The 17,140-nt window shown below is 51.5% G+C and overlaps 4 protein-coding genes across 4 annotated transcripts; 2 read left to right on the top strand and 2 right to left on the bottom strand.

The window, feature by feature from the left end:
* Positions 1–381: 381 nt before the first annotated feature.
* Positions 382–2,256, bottom strand: sakA (mitogen-activated protein kinase HOG1). Its single transcript, XM_025581794.1, has 9 exons — positions 2,081–2,256; positions 1,964–2,011; positions 1,723–1,852; positions 1,614–1,657; positions 1,458–1,557; positions 1,028–1,384; positions 888–966; positions 645–828; positions 382–589 (listed from the first exon to the last, which is right to left on the bottom strand). Exons 1-9 carry the CDS (start codon positions 2,134–2,136, stop codon positions 490–492), a joined length of 1,098 nt encoding a protein of 365 aa, XP_025436508.1. The 5' UTR covers positions 2,137–2,256; the 3' UTR covers positions 382–489.
* A 4,209-nt stretch (positions 2,257–6,465) lies between these two features.
* Positions 6,466–7,842, top strand: gpaB (guanine nucleotide-binding protein subunit alpha gpaB; the record flags this gene model as incomplete). Its single annotated transcript, XM_025589425.1, has 6 exons — positions 6,466–6,592; positions 6,664–7,009; positions 7,071–7,199; positions 7,263–7,392; positions 7,446–7,684; positions 7,743–7,842. The coding sequence occupies 6 exons, from the start codon at positions 6,466–6,468 to the stop codon at positions 7,840–7,842; spliced, it is 1,071 nt and encodes a 356-aa protein (XP_025436509.1).
* A 3,239-nt stretch (positions 7,843–11,081) lies between these two features.
* glpV (glycogen phosphorylase) lies at positions 11,082–13,708 on the top strand. Its single transcript, XM_025587813.1, has 2 exons — positions 11,082–12,849; positions 12,942–13,708. Exons 1-2 carry the CDS (start codon positions 11,194–11,196, stop codon positions 13,347–13,349), a joined length of 2,064 nt encoding a protein of 687 aa, XP_025436510.1. The 5' UTR covers positions 11,082–11,193; the 3' UTR covers positions 13,350–13,708.
* Positions 13,709–13,749: 41 nt separating this feature from the next.
* Positions 13,750–16,329, bottom strand: BO95DRAFT_486551 (ATP-binding cassette long-chain fatty acid transporter PXA2; the record flags this gene model as incomplete). Its single annotated transcript, XM_025590459.1, has 4 exons — positions 15,565–16,329; positions 14,864–15,500; positions 13,889–14,795; positions 13,750–13,825 (listed from the first exon to the last, which is right to left on the bottom strand). Exons 1-4 carry the CDS (start codon positions 16,114–16,116, stop codon positions 13,750–13,752), a joined length of 2,172 nt encoding a protein of 723 aa, XP_025436511.1. The 5' UTR covers positions 16,117–16,329.
* Between the last annotated feature and the right edge of the window lie 811 nt (positions 16,330–17,140).

A 17,140-nucleotide genomic window follows, 5' to 3' on the forward strand; every position in this document is an offset into this window, starting at 1 on the left:
TGGGTGTTCTTTTCGGATAATATCATTGAAGTGGTTTCAAGTCAGTTGTATACAGTCATTGCATTGATTATTAGGTAACTTGCTTCAGTGTTGAGCAAAATCTATCAAGCACACCTCAAAAAAAGGGGGGAAACAATATTCACCACTTGGTGAGAAGGAAAGGCAAAACAATGTTCCGTCGATCATGACCGGAATAATGTAAAGTGTATGTATAGCAGAATGGAAAGATCCAAACGGTTGGGTCATGTTACAGACGTTTCTAATCTCCAACATTATCCGGACTTTGTAACAGCCTGGAGATCATTGAGAAACAAAAAAATAGGGGGGGGCATAAAAAACAAGCGATGTAGTGGCCAGAACATAAGTACGTGAACGTGCATATCACAATCCCCGCATCCAGTCTACATACCATGAGAACATAAAAGGAAAGGACATCATTATCATATTCCGTGCACCTCGTCAAGGGTAATTTTAGGCAGGAATCTCTCCTCATGCAAAGCTCTGCTGTCCGGCCGCAGCCCCCTCGACAAGCACTTGACCGGCATCGTTGCCCTGGTCGATGTTGTGGAAGTCCAGGATTTCGGAGTACCTGTCTTGTTGTCAGCATTGTGGATTCCTCTGCATCGTGCCGTTATGAAACCCACATCATAATCTTCCATGTATCCACAGGTAGGTCGGCATCGTTGAATGACCAGTCGAACTTCTCCTCAGCCTCAGGCTCGTCGGTCGGATCGTGATACGGGGCAAGGTACTCGTGGGCAAGGGCCTCGCCAGCCCGGATGCGCTTCTTCGGGTCAAATACAAGCATTTTTTCCAGCAGATCGACCGCTAATAAATGTCAGCAAGGCTCTCGCCTTCAACCGCAAAGGAGGACATGATATTCGTACCATCTGGATCGGCATTCTTGAACTTGGTGGCCAGAGGTTGTCGCTCACGCTTGGGTAGCGACTTGACGAATCGCAACGTCTAATGATCACAATAAGAGTTAGTTTTCGGCGCTGGAGGATTCGGACCGATTGTCACCCACATTCTCGCTGCAAATTGTCTGGATCACGTCGTCGGGCGGAGTTCCCAGCAGCTCCGTGATGATCGAGAATTGATTGACGTGATCTTTTCCGGGAAACAGGGGCTTTCCTTCCAGCATCTCCGCAAAAATACATGCTGCGCTCCAAATATCCACCTCCACGTCGTACTTCTGCCAAGTGAGCATGATCTCAGGCGCACGGTAATACCGGGTCGAAACATAGCCGGTCATCTGCGGATCCTGGATACGGGCAAGACCAAAATCGCAGATTTTCAGGTCGCAGTTCTCGTTGATAAGGATGTTGCTGGGTTTGAGGTCACGATGAACGACACCGGCCGAGTGGACATATTTCAACCCCCGCTATAGACCATTAGTGACCGTCACGAGAAGGCGTCTGGGAGACGAGATGACAGGATCGGTGCCGACTACATACCAGAATCTGGTAAAGGAAATATTGAATAAACTGCTTTTCAAGAGGCCGCGAAGTTAACAATCTGTGGAGATCGGTGCCCAGCAGCTCTGTGACGAAATAACTGCGGTTACCATGTTAGAGTTAAACTTGTCGCAGGGAATGATGACGAATGCGTACATATCCTCCAGCGGGGAGATAAAGATATCGCTCAGACTGATGATCTGCAAATTGTCAGCCTTGGGAGCACGGCGGGGCGGCGAATCGCCGTCAAGCGGCATAGACCAACATTTTCGTGTCGCAGGTGTTTCAACAGTTTTAATTCACGGTATGTTCTCTTGGACAGGACGGGTGTGCTGAATGGCTTCATGATTTTCTTGACGGCGACTGGTTGCCCGGTCAATTGATCCCGCGCCGAACTGGTCGAACCCAAAGGGGCGCATGTCAGTAAAATGCTCGGTTGATTGACCTGCAGAAACCAGGCGTCGCGATCAAAAAGCAAGAATAGGGGCCGCTGTTAATAGCCATACCAGACAAGACCGAAAGCGCCCATTCCCACCGGCTGCAAGTCGGTGTACCTGTGAAGTCCGAAATTAGAAGTCATCCCGACACGCTTGGAGGGGTAATTTGGGCTCAGTCCGTCCTACCGGCTGGTGATCTCAAAAGTGGTGCCAAAAATCTGGGCACGCACGAATTCCGCCATTTTGAACCAAGGATGGATGGCACACCAGGTTCAGTTCAATGCAGAAAGGGAGGAAATACGAGGGTTTGTATTTTGGAACGGAGATTCACGGGGGGCGGTGGATAACGTAGCGAGGATGTGAAGGGGGGGGAGCGAGAGTGAGGGGGGGAGAGAAATGGAGGAGGAGTAAGAGTGAGAGGGAGGAAATGATGTCTGGAGAAAGAAGACCAGGTCCTGCGGGCGCAGGGAGGAATATCTAAGTTAAGATGTCAAGCGCACCAAAGTTGGAGAGAGGGGGAGAAAAGAGAAAGCAAGAACAAGAATGAGATGGTGAGTGAGTGAGTGAGTGAGTAGCGAGGCAGCAAAAGCCGTAGGTGGCGCCCCAGCAGGGTGTGTGGGGAAAAGACCATTCTTCTTCCTAGTCCGTTGAGTTCGAGTTTCCGGAACGCCCAAAACAAGACCGATGACGTCCGCGAACGAAGCAGGGTATGGCAGAAAAACTGCCGCCGCCATAATCAACACACACACACACACACCGCAGCCTTAAGCCAGAAATTTGGGTTGGTGTGATTTCGTTTCCCCTAGTTATCCCTGGTCTCCTTTCCTCCCACCACCTGGCTGGCTTGATCCCAGATTTTTCTTGTCTAGAACCCTTTTTCGTCGGAATCTATTGGCCGGAAGTGGACACCCCTCCAGATGATGCTGTTCTCTCACTACGCTTACCTAACCGTCCAGCATAACTCACTGGCTGCTAAGGAGGACTACGGAGACGTAGGGATACTTTTTCCCCCAGAAGAACTCTGGCTTTCATGCGTGGTACCTGAAGTACCCAGTCGATGACTTCAGGACGGTACATTCATTCATATTGCAACATTGATTTCTATACTACCCCCACAACCGCATCTACGACAGTGACCATGACAACCGAAACCAAAAACACAATAAAGATGAGGATCATATCAAGATCCTGAATAACACATCTATATTGGCAATTCGAAAGTTGTGGCGGCACCGGTCTGGGAACCAGAACCAAAATCACATCGATATATCGGCCGATTATGGAAGAAATCCAGATGCGCACATAATAGAATGGCCAGCCAGGTCGAAGCATGGACTTCCGGCTGGACTAGGCTGGCTGGCTTTTCACTACGTAATGTTTCGACCTTTGCTGGACGATGTCATCATACCTTGGTGGGTCTGCAAGGTGACGGTTCCAATCACTTCCATTTCCTTCGCGCGTCAAAACCCATCCCGCTCCATCTTTTTTCCCGCTGTCCCCCTCTAGATCTATACCTCTTACCGCCTCCGCCTTCTCAAGTCTGCCTTTTCTCTGTCTCCCCTATGGCAATCGATCTCAGATCCCCTTTTCTAGCTATATCCTTATCTACTGAGTATAACCTATATTACATCTACTAGTCCTGTATGTAGCTTCAGGGACTGAGGCTCCCTTCCCCCCTTCCCCCAGATTTAAGAATTATCTAAATCGATTAACTATCTGGACTGTCTCAATTCTTGACTCCACCAGGTCGAGACAACATGTTGCGGTTGTCGGTAAAGGCCGCCCGCCCCTCGTTGGGTCCAAGCGCTTATGTACTGTCCATCAAGAGGGCGACTTTCGTTTGGAACATTCTTCCTGGTTTACCCGAGACTCGGTTGATTTTACATTCTCCTGGAGTAGGTCACCTTTATATCCAGACTCCCCATCATTTATTTATTCGTGCCACGACTCGGGTTCGGGTTAGATAGTAAAGCGTGCCTGATCCGCCTGGGTAAGACATGCCTATCTAGGTACTGTCGAAACATGAGAACGGTAGATGGGGAATGAATGGAAATGATCAACCTATAAGGTAGTGAGGTTGAAGAAGTATGGTGTTCAGCGTTTGAGGTTCCAATCCAATAGATTGTGTTCAAGGTGAGGCATTACAGCTCGAACACTGCTACCGAGGTAGCTGGACATCAATATATACCTGGTACCAATAAGTTCACAGCAATTTGAACCCAGCAAATGGTACTCCGTAGTCTTCTTCGTACTTGAAAAGTGCAGGGTGGAAGAACCTGTCTTGAACTTGCGAGCGCCGCATGTTCCCGAGCCCACTCATAGCCATGTGCCTTTGTTTCTCACGGACCATCAGCAATGAGAGTAGCGAATGATGAGGAGGGGGGAAGAACAATAACAAGCCAAGAACCCATGTCAATAGACGCCCTGTAGTCTAACTCTGGAACTCCGACCCGATCGCACCCCGGGCTTGATTATATATAGATTTGGATAAGACACCTAGTTCTAAGCCTAATACCATTAAGTCTATCTAAAATACTAGACTCTCCCATATATCAATGTGCATAGTCAGAATCAATAACCCGGTCAAGGAGGGGAGTGGTGCAGCCTTCGGAGTCATTGTTGGGGGAAAGCTGGTATCCCTACCTCAGCTACTGCTAAGCTAGTGTGACCTCGAATCAGCCTCTGACAATTATGATTCCTACAGCTTAACACCATGACAGACAGAGGTCCAGACTATCAGTCCATGGGATCTTCTCCCGTGTGGCTCTGTGTTCCGTGCATGTCTAGTAGTCCGGAATGAATACTCCGTCGAGGAGGAGGGACATTCCGTACGCGACTTTGCTTATAGCACCGTCGCCGTCAATGCCTCCTACCACGGGTCTGGCAAGTTGTTCATGAGGACAACTGTGAAACTTTCTAATATGGTGCTGTACTGTACGGAGTACCTACTAGGTAAATATGAAAGGTAGCAAGCAGTAAGTTTAGTATACAAGTGACTAGCGGAACCTGTCGGGGGAGTATTTTCCGTCCCAGTCTCTTAGAAGGGCTTGGCTGGCTGGTACTGCAGTGGTCTGTCTCAGCGACACTGGAGCTAAGCACAGAGTATTGTAGATAATTGAGCACCTCGTACTCCGTAGTTCGAAATTGGAGAGAAGGACAAATCAATGAATCCAGCTTGGCAGTCAAGACCCTTTGTTGTCGGCGCATCTGGTCATCTGGTCCCCGATCGAACTAGACACTAGTAGGGTAAGTCCAGCACTCCGTCCAGTTGGTTAGACTAAAGACGTAGGTAACTTACTAGTAGTCTACCAGTCTCCGGGCAAGTCGAGAGTGGGCGGTCCACGTTTTTTTTACCAACGAATACCCACTCGTCACCCCTACGATCGAACGAGTGTATGTAATCTTTCCCTTCCCTCGGTCTCTCGGTCTCCTCAAATCTCCACTTCCACCTGTCGACCTTAAGTTAACTAACGAACTAACTTAACGGACTTTTGAACACTGGGTAAGGTGAAAACGAGTGCTATGACGATTGGGGATATCCACTCCTCCAATTCCCATCCAACATCCAACATCCATCCGTCTCACTACAGTCATTCCCTACACTCACTAAACTAATCGACTACCAACTAAGTTAACTGACTTAACAAACTTGCCCGCCTTTCCTCTGAAACACCCACGAGCTGTCATTTCCTCTCTTTCCACACCACCCTCCCCCCTTCTTCCCCAAACATATGAACCATTAATCATGAACCATTAATAGATCACTCAATCAATCTACAAATCTTACCTACTTACCTACCTTACCACCACTTCAATCCCTCCATCCCTCCATCCCTTTCCCCTCCAACACTACCCCCGATCGACCATTTGCCGACCGACCACAGCAGATCCTCGTTGCTTGCTTACATTATCTCACTCGAGATCCGCGCGCCTCCATCCACTTTCCCACATCAACTCCCGATCGACCTTGACTACCCTTTTTTAGCGTCAGGTCGTCATTCTCGTTCGTTTTGCTGCTCCGCACTGGGAACTCTGACACGCCCCTCACCCCAGCTTTTCCTCTCAGCTCAGACGCCGCGAGAGCTACAACGTATCTACCACGCAACCGACCCTGCTCTTTATCCAACCATCCTCCCCCTCAACCGACTCACCTCCCTAGTTTCCTTCGCCCTCGCCTTTCTCCTCACCTCTCCTCTCAACCTCCCATATCACGGGTCACACCATTTGCGGTTTCCGAAGCTTGCAGACGTCGCTCAGGCCCTCGTTGTTGTTCCAAAACCCGAACCTGTCCGGTGTGGCTTTGCCTTACACCATTCCGCGCGCAAGCCTCGATCCCTAGTCGAGCCTTCTTCGACGATCGCAAAACCTACGAGACCTCTCCATTGTCTTTCGATCGCGCCAATTTCCCCAGTCGTCCTACGATTCGACCGGTCTCAGACCTAGTTCGACCTACTGTTCGAGAACCGCATCTCCCGGAGTTTCAGGTGTCAGCGGTCTGATAGGTGGATGCCGCACGCTTCCGCAGGCAGCTAATGGGCTAGTTCTCCGCTGTCTGGGAATTATACGAGAAAATGGGTTCGTGTATGAGCTCCGAGGCGACCGGAGATGTTGAACAGAAGCGGAGGAGCCAGGCTATCGATCGCAAATTGGAAGAAGATTCGAGACGACTACGGCGAGAATGCAAGATCTTACTACTCGGTCGGTTTCGTGCCCCTTGTCTGAACGGTGAGAGTATGGAGGCCTGCGCTAACAGGATGTGTCTTGTCCAGGCTCCGGAGAAAGCGGGAAGTCGACAATTGTCAAGCAGATGAAGATCATCCATCAGAATGGCTACACGGTCGAAGAGTTGTCATTATATCGTCTGACCGTATACAAGAACCTCCTTGATTGCGCCAAATCGCTCATCGCCGCTTATCACCAGTTCTCTCTGGAACCATCGAGTCAAAAAGTTCGCGATTATATCCAGTACATCTTCGAATACAATATCAACCCCGATCCCAACGTGCCGCTCGACAGTAAGGTTGGGGATGCGATCACTTACCTCTGGAATGACCCCTGTACGTCGACGGTCTTAGAGCACCAGAACGAATTCTATTTGATGGATTCCGCGCCCTAGTAAGAGTGCCCGTCCTCTATCTCACCGCGCGCGGCCTGCACACTGACGAGAAGGAACTAGTTTTTTCGAGGAAGCCAAACGAATATCAGCTCCAGATTACATCCCCAGTGTAAATGATGTGCTTCGCGCGCGAACAAAGACTACCGGTATCTATGAGACTCGCTTTACGATGGGCCAACTAAGCATACAGTATGTGCCTCTGTTATTCCAATTTGATCACTGCGTCTTCTATGATGCTTACCTGGTGTCTAGCATGTTCGACGTGGGCGGCCAGCGCAGTGAGCGCAAGAAGTGGATTCACTGTTTTGAAAATGTCACATCCATCATCTTCTGTGTGGCGCTTAGCGAATATGACCAAGTCCTATTAGAGGAAAGCAATCAGGTATGTCTCTTGATGCTCACCGTCAGTGGATACAGCATCTAACTGGCTGGAAGAATCGGATGATGGAAAGCTTGGTGCTGTTCGACTCTGTTGTCAACTCTCGATGGTTCATGCGAACGAGTATCATCCTCTTTCTAAATAAGGTCGACCTTTTCCGACAAAAACTCCCTCGGTCGCCGTTGAACAATTACTTCCCCGATTACTCGGGCGGCAATGATGTAAATCGCGCCGCCAAGTATCTTCTGTGGAGATTTAATCAAGTCAATCGGGCGCATTTGAATCTCTACCCTCAGTAAGTCCGCCTTGTCGCCGAGACTGCAGCTCCATGATCTCTGACTATTCCCGCACAGTCTTACTCAAGCTACCGATACCACCAACATCCGATTAGTCTTCGCTGCCGTGAAGGAGACGATATTACAAAACGCCCTTAAAGATTCCGGTATCCTTTAGAGTGGGGAGCTCCTCGGCTAGTCGAAGTATTGCTGGCAGGAAATGCTATGCTGCCAGGGAGAAAAATGGCGTTTGTCAATTGGTTGATTAGATCTTCCCACCGTGATCCTCCAACCTTTTCCTATGTTCCACATGTCGGTGGGACGCCTATCTGAGGGAACTCCATTCATGGCATGGCCGCGATGTTGAGTTGTCCATGGCCTTTCCTCTGACCGTCCCTCTCTTGCCTTCCTTTCTTTCTCCTTTTCCTTGAGCCATTTGTTTTGTTTTCCTGCCTCATGATTCTCATGGTTACCCACATGTGTTGTTTTCTGTGGGTTGGCGTCGGCGTTGCGGTGCTTGACTCGTGTCACAGTTTGAAGTGCCTGGCGTTGGAATGGTATGGGTCTGTTGATTTACCTGGCAAGGTGTTATTCTGTTCCAGTTTCTTTTGTTTTAGGGTCGGGATGGCTTGCTCAATAGGGAGACTTGGTCTGGGCTGGCCATGATTGGATGCCCTTTAACCTTTCAGCGAGCTTGGGAGTTGATGAGATTTTTCATCCCAAGCTGAAAAGTTAATGGCTTCAACTTTACTTTGCATATAGCTTGTATGAGGGGGGCGCTTGATATTCAGTTCTCATGCGCTTCAAGCTGTTCCTTTTCTTTCTTGTCCTTCCTCCTCCTCCCTCCCCTTTCATTTGAACTTCCTTTTCTCATCTTGCTTTTCCTATTCCCTATTGATGTCATGCATTTGGACGGCGATCTCTCATTCCCATATCTATCATAATCTGTCTCTCTAATTCTCCATTCTTGCTATCCTTTTTTTTTTTTTCGCTACAAGTGTCCATTTCCTTATTGCGCAGTTCGCCCGTGACCGCGAATCTTCATTCATCTCTCATAATCATTGGTAGCGACTATATACATGTAATCTAAATCACGTGAATTTTCTTTGTCTTCTGTTGGAAGTGCAGCTGGACAGTGATTTTTGCGAACGTAGCAAAGCGGGGGAAGGTCATGAGGAGTGGAGGACCTTGCAGGAGGGTCAACAATGGTTGAGGTCTGTTCTCAATTATTATTTGACCGAGACAGTTCTCCTCTGTGAGTTGTGAGTAGAGTTGGAAGTGCGGGGTTGAGTTTGGGGCGGAGTTGGAGGGAGGGACGGAGGGACGGAGGGGAGTTGTTTGCAGTTGGACCAAAAGCTAAGCTGAGACCACCATTGACTGACTGATCATCACCGATCATCACCAACTCCTTAAGTATGTACTACTTACAGTACTCCCAAAGAAGGCATTGATTTCACGCCTCAATCTCCTCAGTCTCCTCAGTCATGCTCTTGCATGCTCTCTTCTGCTCCCATTTGCTCCCATCTGTACTCTCAGACAAACAGGAACAACCGAGATGAATTATTCATTCATGATTGTCTGATCCCTCGCGGGATGCAGTGGAGGTGCGTCATAGCGGCTGTCCGAGGAATTGGCGGCTGCAGCTGCAGCTCACAGCTCAGCGCTCAGCACCGCAAAGCACAGACACCGACTGACCCGTGACGTGACGGCATCACTGCCATCGCGGCCATCAAACTGAACCGCTATCTCTCTATCTTATCGGTCAGCCCTGCAACTTTCTCGTCCCATTTTCAATGTCTCACCCTCAACCCAACCGCTTCATCGTCATCACTATCACCAACATCAGTCGATGATGGTGTCATTGACCAATGAGCTGATCCAAACCATCTCTTGCTAGTATCCCAGAATATATCTACCTACTCAATACATGACACTAAGAGGCCTTCCTCCCGATTCCGAGCCATCCGTCGTGCAATTAGTTCCCACGCCATCTGGCACTATGCAAGCCCCGGTTCTACCAGGGTCTAGACATACGGTCAACGTGCATGGGGAACGGCCCAGTCAACGTGCCAACGTATGATCGGATCCCTGGTTCCCCCTCAGTATACGGAGTAGTTCTGTCAGCGATTCAATCAACCCCTCTGATCCCCTCGTCACCCTCTTTCCCTGCCTTGCTTTAATCCTGGAACCTCAATTCAATCGAGAGCTTCGTGTCACGCGGTGCGGTGCGTAGGATTCCGCTTCCTCGAGCTCTCGCATCTCGCATCCTTCTTAAGTCGGGGTTTGTCTACCCGCTCTCTGCCTTCCTTCCCTTCGTTCGTCCCCTCCTCCCCCTCCCTCGTACTCCGCTTCCTTCCCCCCATTCCCAGTGAAGGAATCTTCCTTTCGCTTTCTTTTGATGTGATTACCTTGGATTCCACAGAGTCTGATTCATTGGGTGCACGATTCTCAACTGTCGTCAGCTTCCCAGTCTCAATTACTCTCAGCGACCTTCTAGATACCGAACCTTTCACATTTCGACCGTCATAATGGCTGAAGGTCGCCGTGAAAGGAGACCCTCCGTTGGAGCTCCCGTCTCCGAGCTTCAAGGCCCTGTTGGCCCCAGCTTCAGCCGCCCCAAGCACAGACGTACTTTCACCGGCTTTGGTCCAGCAGAAATCAAGAGTGTCGAGGCTAGCATCCCGGAGCACCTGAGAGAGGCGTGAGTACTCGGTTTCACCCCTCTTCTTCGGTTACACCAAAGATCCTGGCGGCCGCTTCCCAGAGAGCTCAGGCGTATTTGCAACCAGCCATTGGAAGTCCACTAAACTAACCTGTACAATCTCTTAGGTGGAAGAAACACGTAAGCTCACAGCATGTGTACTACACCCCTCAGAGATCCGTGGCTAACATTACTCGCTGACTAGTCTGTCAATGGCTTTACCAACAAGGAAGACTTTGAGGTAGACTATAGACAAATGATTGGTGATGTCTTCACGTGCTAATAGCTATGACAGAATGAGCTGGTTCGCCACATTGAAACTACATTGGCTCGCTCGCTCTACAACTGCGATGAATTGTTGGTTCCTCCGTCCCACTCCCTCGCGCATCAAAAGAGAATCTCATAGTCGTCCAGGGCTGCATACTCCGGAACTGCCTTGGCTTTCAGGGACCGCTTGATTATCGAGTGGAACAAGACCCAGCAGCGACAGGCTTCTGCAGATCAGAAGCGGGTGTACTGTACGTGAGCCATGATTCCCCTCCGTAGGCGGACCGCTTGCTCATACTTCATTAACAGATCTATCTCTCGAATTCTTGATGGGAAGAGCCTTGGATAATGCAATGCTTAACGTCGGCTTGAAGGATGCTGCCCGAGGTAAGCGCAATACGCGGTCGTGACTGCATGAGCCCTTGCTAATGTCACATGCGATGTGCCGCAGAGGGCTTGAAGGACCTTGGGTTCCGCATCGAAGATGTGATTAGCCAGGAGCATGATGCTGCCCTGGGTAATGGAGGTCTTGGACGCTTGGCTGCTTGTTTCCTTGACAGTATGGCCACACTCAACTACCCTGCATGGGGCTACGGCCTTCGATACCGATATGGTATCTTCAAACAGGAGATTGTCGATGGCTATCAGATGGAGGTTCCTGACTATTGGCTCGATTTCAACCCGTGGGAGTTCCCTCGGCATGAAATCACTGTCGACGTCCAATTCTACGGTTGGGTTCGGAAGTATCAAGATGAGAACGGCAAGACCGTGAATTCGTGGCAGGACGGCGAAGTTGTCCAGGCCGTGGCATACGATGTTCCCGTCCCCGGATACGGCACTCGCACGACAAACAATCTACGACTATGGTCGGCCAAGGCTTCTAGCGGAGAGTTCAACTTCCAGAAATTCAATGCAGGCGACTATGAGAGTGCAGTCGCGGAGCAGCAACGCGCCGAAACCATCTCAGCAGTGCTATACCCTAACGACAGCCTGGACCGCGGTAAGGAGCTCAGACTGAAGCAGCAGTACTTCTGGTGTGCCGCCTCCTTGTTCGACATTATTCGAAGGTTTAAGAAGACAAAGAGATCCTGGAGCGAGTTCCCCGACCAAGTTGCCATCCAGCTCAATGACACACATCCGACCTTGGCTGTTGTCGAGCTGCAGCGCATCCTGATTGACCAGGAGGGCTTGGAGTGGGACGAGGCCTGGGGTATCGTCACCAAGACATTCGGTTACACAAACCACACCGTCCTACCGGAGGCTCTGGAGAAATGGTCTGTCCCCCTGGTGCAGAGCCTTTTGCCACGGCACATGCAGATCATCTTCGATATCAACCTGTATTTCTTGCAGTTTGTGGAGAAGAATTTCCCGGAGGACAGAGAAATGCTGTCTCGGGTGTCGATCATCGAAGAGTCCCACCCTAAGATGGTGAGGATGGCATATATTGCTATTATCGGATCCCACAAAGTGAACGGAGTCGCAGAACTGCATTCAGACCTTCTGCGAACGACTCTATTCAAGGACTTTGTGACCATCTATGGCCCTGACAAGTTCACCAATGTCACTAATGGCGTCACTCCGCGTCGTTGGCTGCACCAGGCAAATCCTCGCCTCTCTGACTTGATAGCTTCTAGATTGGGAGGCTACGATTTCTTGACCGACTTGACCCTTTTGGATCAATTGGAGGCATTTGCAGATGACAAGGCTTTCCAGAAAGAGTGGGAAGAGATCAAGACTGCCAACAAGCTCCGTCTGGCAAAACACATCAAGGAGACGACCGGGTACAGCGTGAACCCAAACGCATTGTTCGACATTCAGGTCAAGCGTATCCACGAGTACAAACGACAGCAGCTCAATATCTTCGGAGTCATTCACCGATACCTGAAGATCAAGTCCATGTCCGCCGAGGAAAAGAAGAAGGTGTTGCCACGCGTATCGATCTTTGGTGGTAAGGCCGCTCCGGGCTACTGGATGGCCAAAACCGTCATCCACCTGATCAACAAGGTCGCCTCGGTTGTCAACGAAGATCCCGACGTTGGTGATCTTCTGAAAGTCATTTTCGTGGCCGATTACAATGTCAGCAAGGCCGAGATCATCTGTCCTGCCTCGGACATCAGCGAGCACATCTCGACGGCGGGTACGGAAGGAAGTGGAACTAGTAACATGAAATTCGTCATGAACGGCGGCTTGATCATTGGTACCTGCGACGGAGCTAATGTATGGAAACCATCCCATGTTTTCTTTTACGGTGGCAATGACAAGGATGATGATGATGATGATGATGATGATGATGCTAACTCTGGGTGCAGATTGAGATCACGCGGGAAATCGGCGAGCAGAACATTTTCCTGTTCGGCAACCTCGCTGAGGATGTCGAGGAGCTCCGGCACCGGCACCTCTACGGCAATTTCCAGCTGGACCCCCACCTGGCCAAGGTCTTTGAGGCGATCCGCGGCGGAATGTTCGGGGATGTGAACAGCTTCTCGGCGCTGCTGGCCTCGATCGTCGAGCACGGCGACTACTACCTGGTTTCGGACGATTTCAACTCGTACATCACCACGCAGGACCTGGTGGACGAGTCCTTCCGCAACCGCGAGGAATGGCTCTCCAAGTCCATCATCAGCGTGGCGCGCATGGGCTTCTTCTCAACCGACCGGGTCATCAGCGAGTATGCCGAGAGTATCTGGAACATTGAGCCGCTTGTTGTCAAGGATTAATTCGTGACAAAACTTCACGGCCTCGATCCGGTTTTGAGTGAGTGAAATAGGGCGGGGGAGGAGGCGGGGGTTTCAAGGGAGCGAGGAAAGAGAGCTTCTTCTGTATGTGCTTATCTTTTTTGCTTCTTGCATAGTTGTCTTGCCAATACCGCTGCGCCTGTTTTCTATTCATGAGCTTTACTTCCATCGGTTCCATTCCTTTATGTAGAACTTGGCTCAAGACACGTATCTTTGGCATAATTCTTACATGATCGATCGATGCTATCAACAAGATTTAAGTACGTGAGGGAGATCGGTGTAAAAGAGGCTACAAAGGTAAAGTCAGGCAAGGGGAAAGAAATCGACCAGAGAAAACTCTATAACGACATTCAGTATATATAAACGCCCCCTCCTTAGTCGATTAGGCGATTAGCTCGGCCATGCGCTTCTGCAGTTCCGGAACGGCTCGGAGATGAAGCTCCAGGTCTTCTTTCTCACTGTTCCACACATGATGATTAGTTTAGATCTTTGGGCATGATGGGGGGACAGGGCAAACATACTCCTCCAACTTCAACCGCCGCTCCCAATCCAGCTTGGTGAAGATGTAGCCGCCCTGGCCGTCGAACTGCAGGATGCGACGGTGGTACTTCCAGAGACTGCGGCGATGGGAGACGGTCATGAGGGTGATGCCCAGACGCTTGGCGGTCTCGTACATGATGCGCTCGACCTCGAGGGTGACGGAGGAGGTGCACTCGTCGAGGATGGCGTACTGGGGCCTATGGTAGAAGAGGCGGGCCATGGCGATGCGCTGCTGCAGCCCGCCGGAGAGGACGTCGCGCCACTCCTCCTCTGCGTCCCAGCCGCCGGGGCGGTCGACCACGCCCGCGATCTCGACGACGGCCAGGATGGCGTGCAGGTCCTCATCCGTGACGCCCTTGGCCCGCATGTCGCGCAGGCTATCCGGGTAGATCACCTGCTGCCGCAGCGTGCCCCGCGACAGGTACGGCCGCTGCGGGATGTAGAAGATCTGGTCCGGCGGGGGTTTGCGCACCGTGCCGCCGTACACGGGCCACAGGCCGCCCAGGATGCGGAACAGCGAGGATTTCCCGCATCCGTTGGGGCCGACGATCAGCAGGTGGTCCCCGGGTCGTACGGCGAAGGAGAGCGCCCGCACCAGGATGTCCCCGTTCGGGGAGACAATGGGTACGTCGCGGAATTCGATCGCGTCTGCGGCTTCGGTGACGGTGCCCCGGGAGGCTAGGGTTGCAGCGTGCGCTGAGGTCGAGTCCGTCGCGGATGAGACCAGTTTCTTCTCGAAGTGGCCTGATTGCAGGTCGTCCATGACCTCGAGGAGGGTCGAGACGCGGGCGGTGTGGCCGGCGAGCTCGGAGATTTCCTTGTAGGAGAACATGAGGCGGCCGAAGGCGTCGGAAGAGGAGAGAAGCATGCGGCGGTTGGTGACGAAGCCTGTTGGTCCGGATGTGTTAGATGGTTCTACGTAATCGGTTACGGAAATCTGGAGGAGGCAGGCTTACTTTCGGTCCGATCACCCATGGTCTGGGTGACTTGGCCGGGGATCTTGAAGAAAACGGGAATGCTGCACAGGATCAGGCCCAGAGCGCCCCAAAAGTACTTGATTACGAAATCTTCCATGAAGCCGTGGTAGAGCCGTCTCCGCAGGATGCGGTTCACGTGCTTGATCAGGGTGAAATAGCCCTTGTCGAGCGTGTCCTTCTCGGCTTCGTGGCCGTGGTAGAGCGCGATCTCCTCGCTGTAGTCAATCAGGCGTGAGTGAAGGAACCGGAACTCTCCTTCCAGACGAGCTTCGTCGGCCACATATTTCCCGAAGGGCGGCGTCAGGGCCCGCATGACGTTGGCCGAGACCTGCACCAACAGACCCATGAGGAAGAGTCCCTCGCCGCCGACGCTCTTGGACAGCGAGTAGTTATAGATGGCCATGTCGAGGACGGGCTTGGCCAGGTTCGAGTACAGCTCCGCCAGACTATCGGAGAAGCGGGACACGTCGACCGTGATAAGCTGGTCCGGGTTCTTGACCCGATCGTCCAGGGCGGAGATGGCGTAGAAGGTCATATTCGAGAGGTATTTCTCGTGGATGTAGTCCGTGAGACGCTTGCGATAACTCAGGGCTAATTTGCATTGGTGGTATGACAGCTGGCGATGAGGTCAGGGAGTGGTCCTTTTCCTTTGTCTAAACATCATCCATGACTATACTCACCATCGAGTTCGTGAACGTGGCCGGCACCGCGACCATCATCCACCACACCAACCCCAACAAGAAGTCCTTCCCCTTGCCCCTCACGAGATTGCTCACCAACCGCCCGTCCAACTCGGCGACATACAGACTCAGCAATGTTCTCAGCACCAGAAACACACTGTGGCCGAACAACAACCGCAGCTCCTTACTCCTCCACCCCGGGATCACGATCTTGAGCAGCCGCAGCAGATTCCGGAAAAACTCGCGGTTCACCTCGACTTTCTTACGCGGGATATCGCCGCTGCCGCTGCCGTTGGCGTTGCCGCTGTCGCCTAGACTGCTGGTCCCGGGCCGCTTGCTCCGCATCTCCGCCTGTTGCTGGGAGGCGGCTTTCTGCTCGGAGATGGCATTGTGGATGCGTTTGGCGAGGGCAGCGAAGAGGGCTAAATAGACGGTTCGGGAGATCTGCTTGCGATGGCGGAGGTAAAGGGAGGTGAATTTGGAGAGGAGTGGGCGTAAGGGGAGGGACCAGCGCTCGGGCGGCAGGGAGAGGAGCTTGGACTGGACGGCCATGGCGGCGGCTGGGAAGTAGGCAGATAGATCAGTTATCCGCCGTAGCTAGCCAGGGTTGACGACGATAAGGGAAGCATGACACCGGATGGGGAGAACAATGAGGGAAATGAGATTATGGTAGTAGGTAAGAAAGTGGGATGAAGTTCTAGTGGGGAGAAGAGAAGAAGAAGAAGGAGGAGAAGGAGGAGAAGGAGAAGAACAGGGACAGTAGGCAAGGTTGGTTGTTGTCATGACATGTGAAAGGCCCGAATCAAGGGTGAGCGGGTCTTGCCCCGGATTTCCCTGGGCCGAGGATGGGGTTCGGTCCGACTCTACTTCCGAGAACTACAATCCTACGTTTCAACAACTATATATCTTTTTCTTCAAGTTTCGGTTCTTAAGTTGAATTCATGCACTAGGTTAGAACCTCCCATCATCATAATGTGGAAGTCATTGACCTTGTCCGGATCTCGGGCCCGTTCGCCGGCCATGCGCTCCATGAAGTCTTGGGGAGTTGTTGCTGCTGTTGATTCTTTCGTGACCCCTGGCTTGTTGGGGGATCCTCTTGCTGCGGCTCCTTGTGTCGACTAGCGGTCTTGTCTAGTTGACGGGCCTTTCTCTATAGAGAACTGATGATATATGACCGACTATTGAGTCCTGAGGATCAAAGTCGGTCGAGAGGGCCGTAGCGTCGTGAATGCCATTCGCGGAAGATTCCGATCAAGGCAGTCTAGGTGAGAAACTTCTGGAGGGCATCAATTGTACCCTCATTATCTTTGCATGAATCCTGCAAGATTATGGACAGTCTCTTCTCTTCTCATTTTCAATTACGGATTTGACAGAGCAAGTTCGAAGGCCCAACGTGGGAGAAACCGAGAACAAAAGGAAGGGTCATCTTACCGAATCGCTGCCGAACGTGATCTTGCAAACCACATCGAAAGCATAACACTGAAGCCTGAAGCCAATTATGCAGGTCAAAGCTCTGTCCGCTTTCAGCCAATCCATGTAAGCAGGCGCCGAGGACAAATATCGGCGCAGCAATCCA

This window comes from Aspergillus brunneoviolaceus, assembly GCF_003184695.1.
Source record: "Aspergillus brunneoviolaceus CBS 621.78 unplaced genomic scaffold BO95scaffold_114, whole genome shotgun sequence".
NCBI lineage: Eukaryota > Fungi > Ascomycota > Eurotiomycetes > Eurotiales > Aspergillaceae > Aspergillus > Aspergillus brunneoviolaceus.

Excerpts from the sequence above, each read along its gene's own strand:
- sakA (XM_025581794.1), bottom strand. The coding sequence starts at position 2,136 with ATGGCGGAATTCGTGCGTGCCCAGATTTTTGGCACCACTTTTGAGATC. Across the intron at positions 1,658-1,722 it reads AACACCTGCGACACGAAAAT|ATCATCAGTCTGAGCGATAT; the intron begins GTTGGTCTATGC and ends GACAATTTGCAG. Across the intron at positions 967-1,027 it reads AGACAATTTGCAGCGAGAAT|ACGTTGCGATTCGTCAAGTC; the intron begins GTGGGTGACAAT and ends TGTGATCATTAG.
- glpV (XM_025587813.1), top strand. The coding sequence starts at position 11,194 with ATGGCCACACTCAACTACCCTGCATGGGGCTACGGCCTTCGATACCGA. Across the intron at positions 12,850-12,941 it reads GTACCTGCGACGGAGCTAAT|ATTGAGATCACGCGGGAAAT; the intron begins GTATGGAAACCA and ends CTCTGGGTGCAG.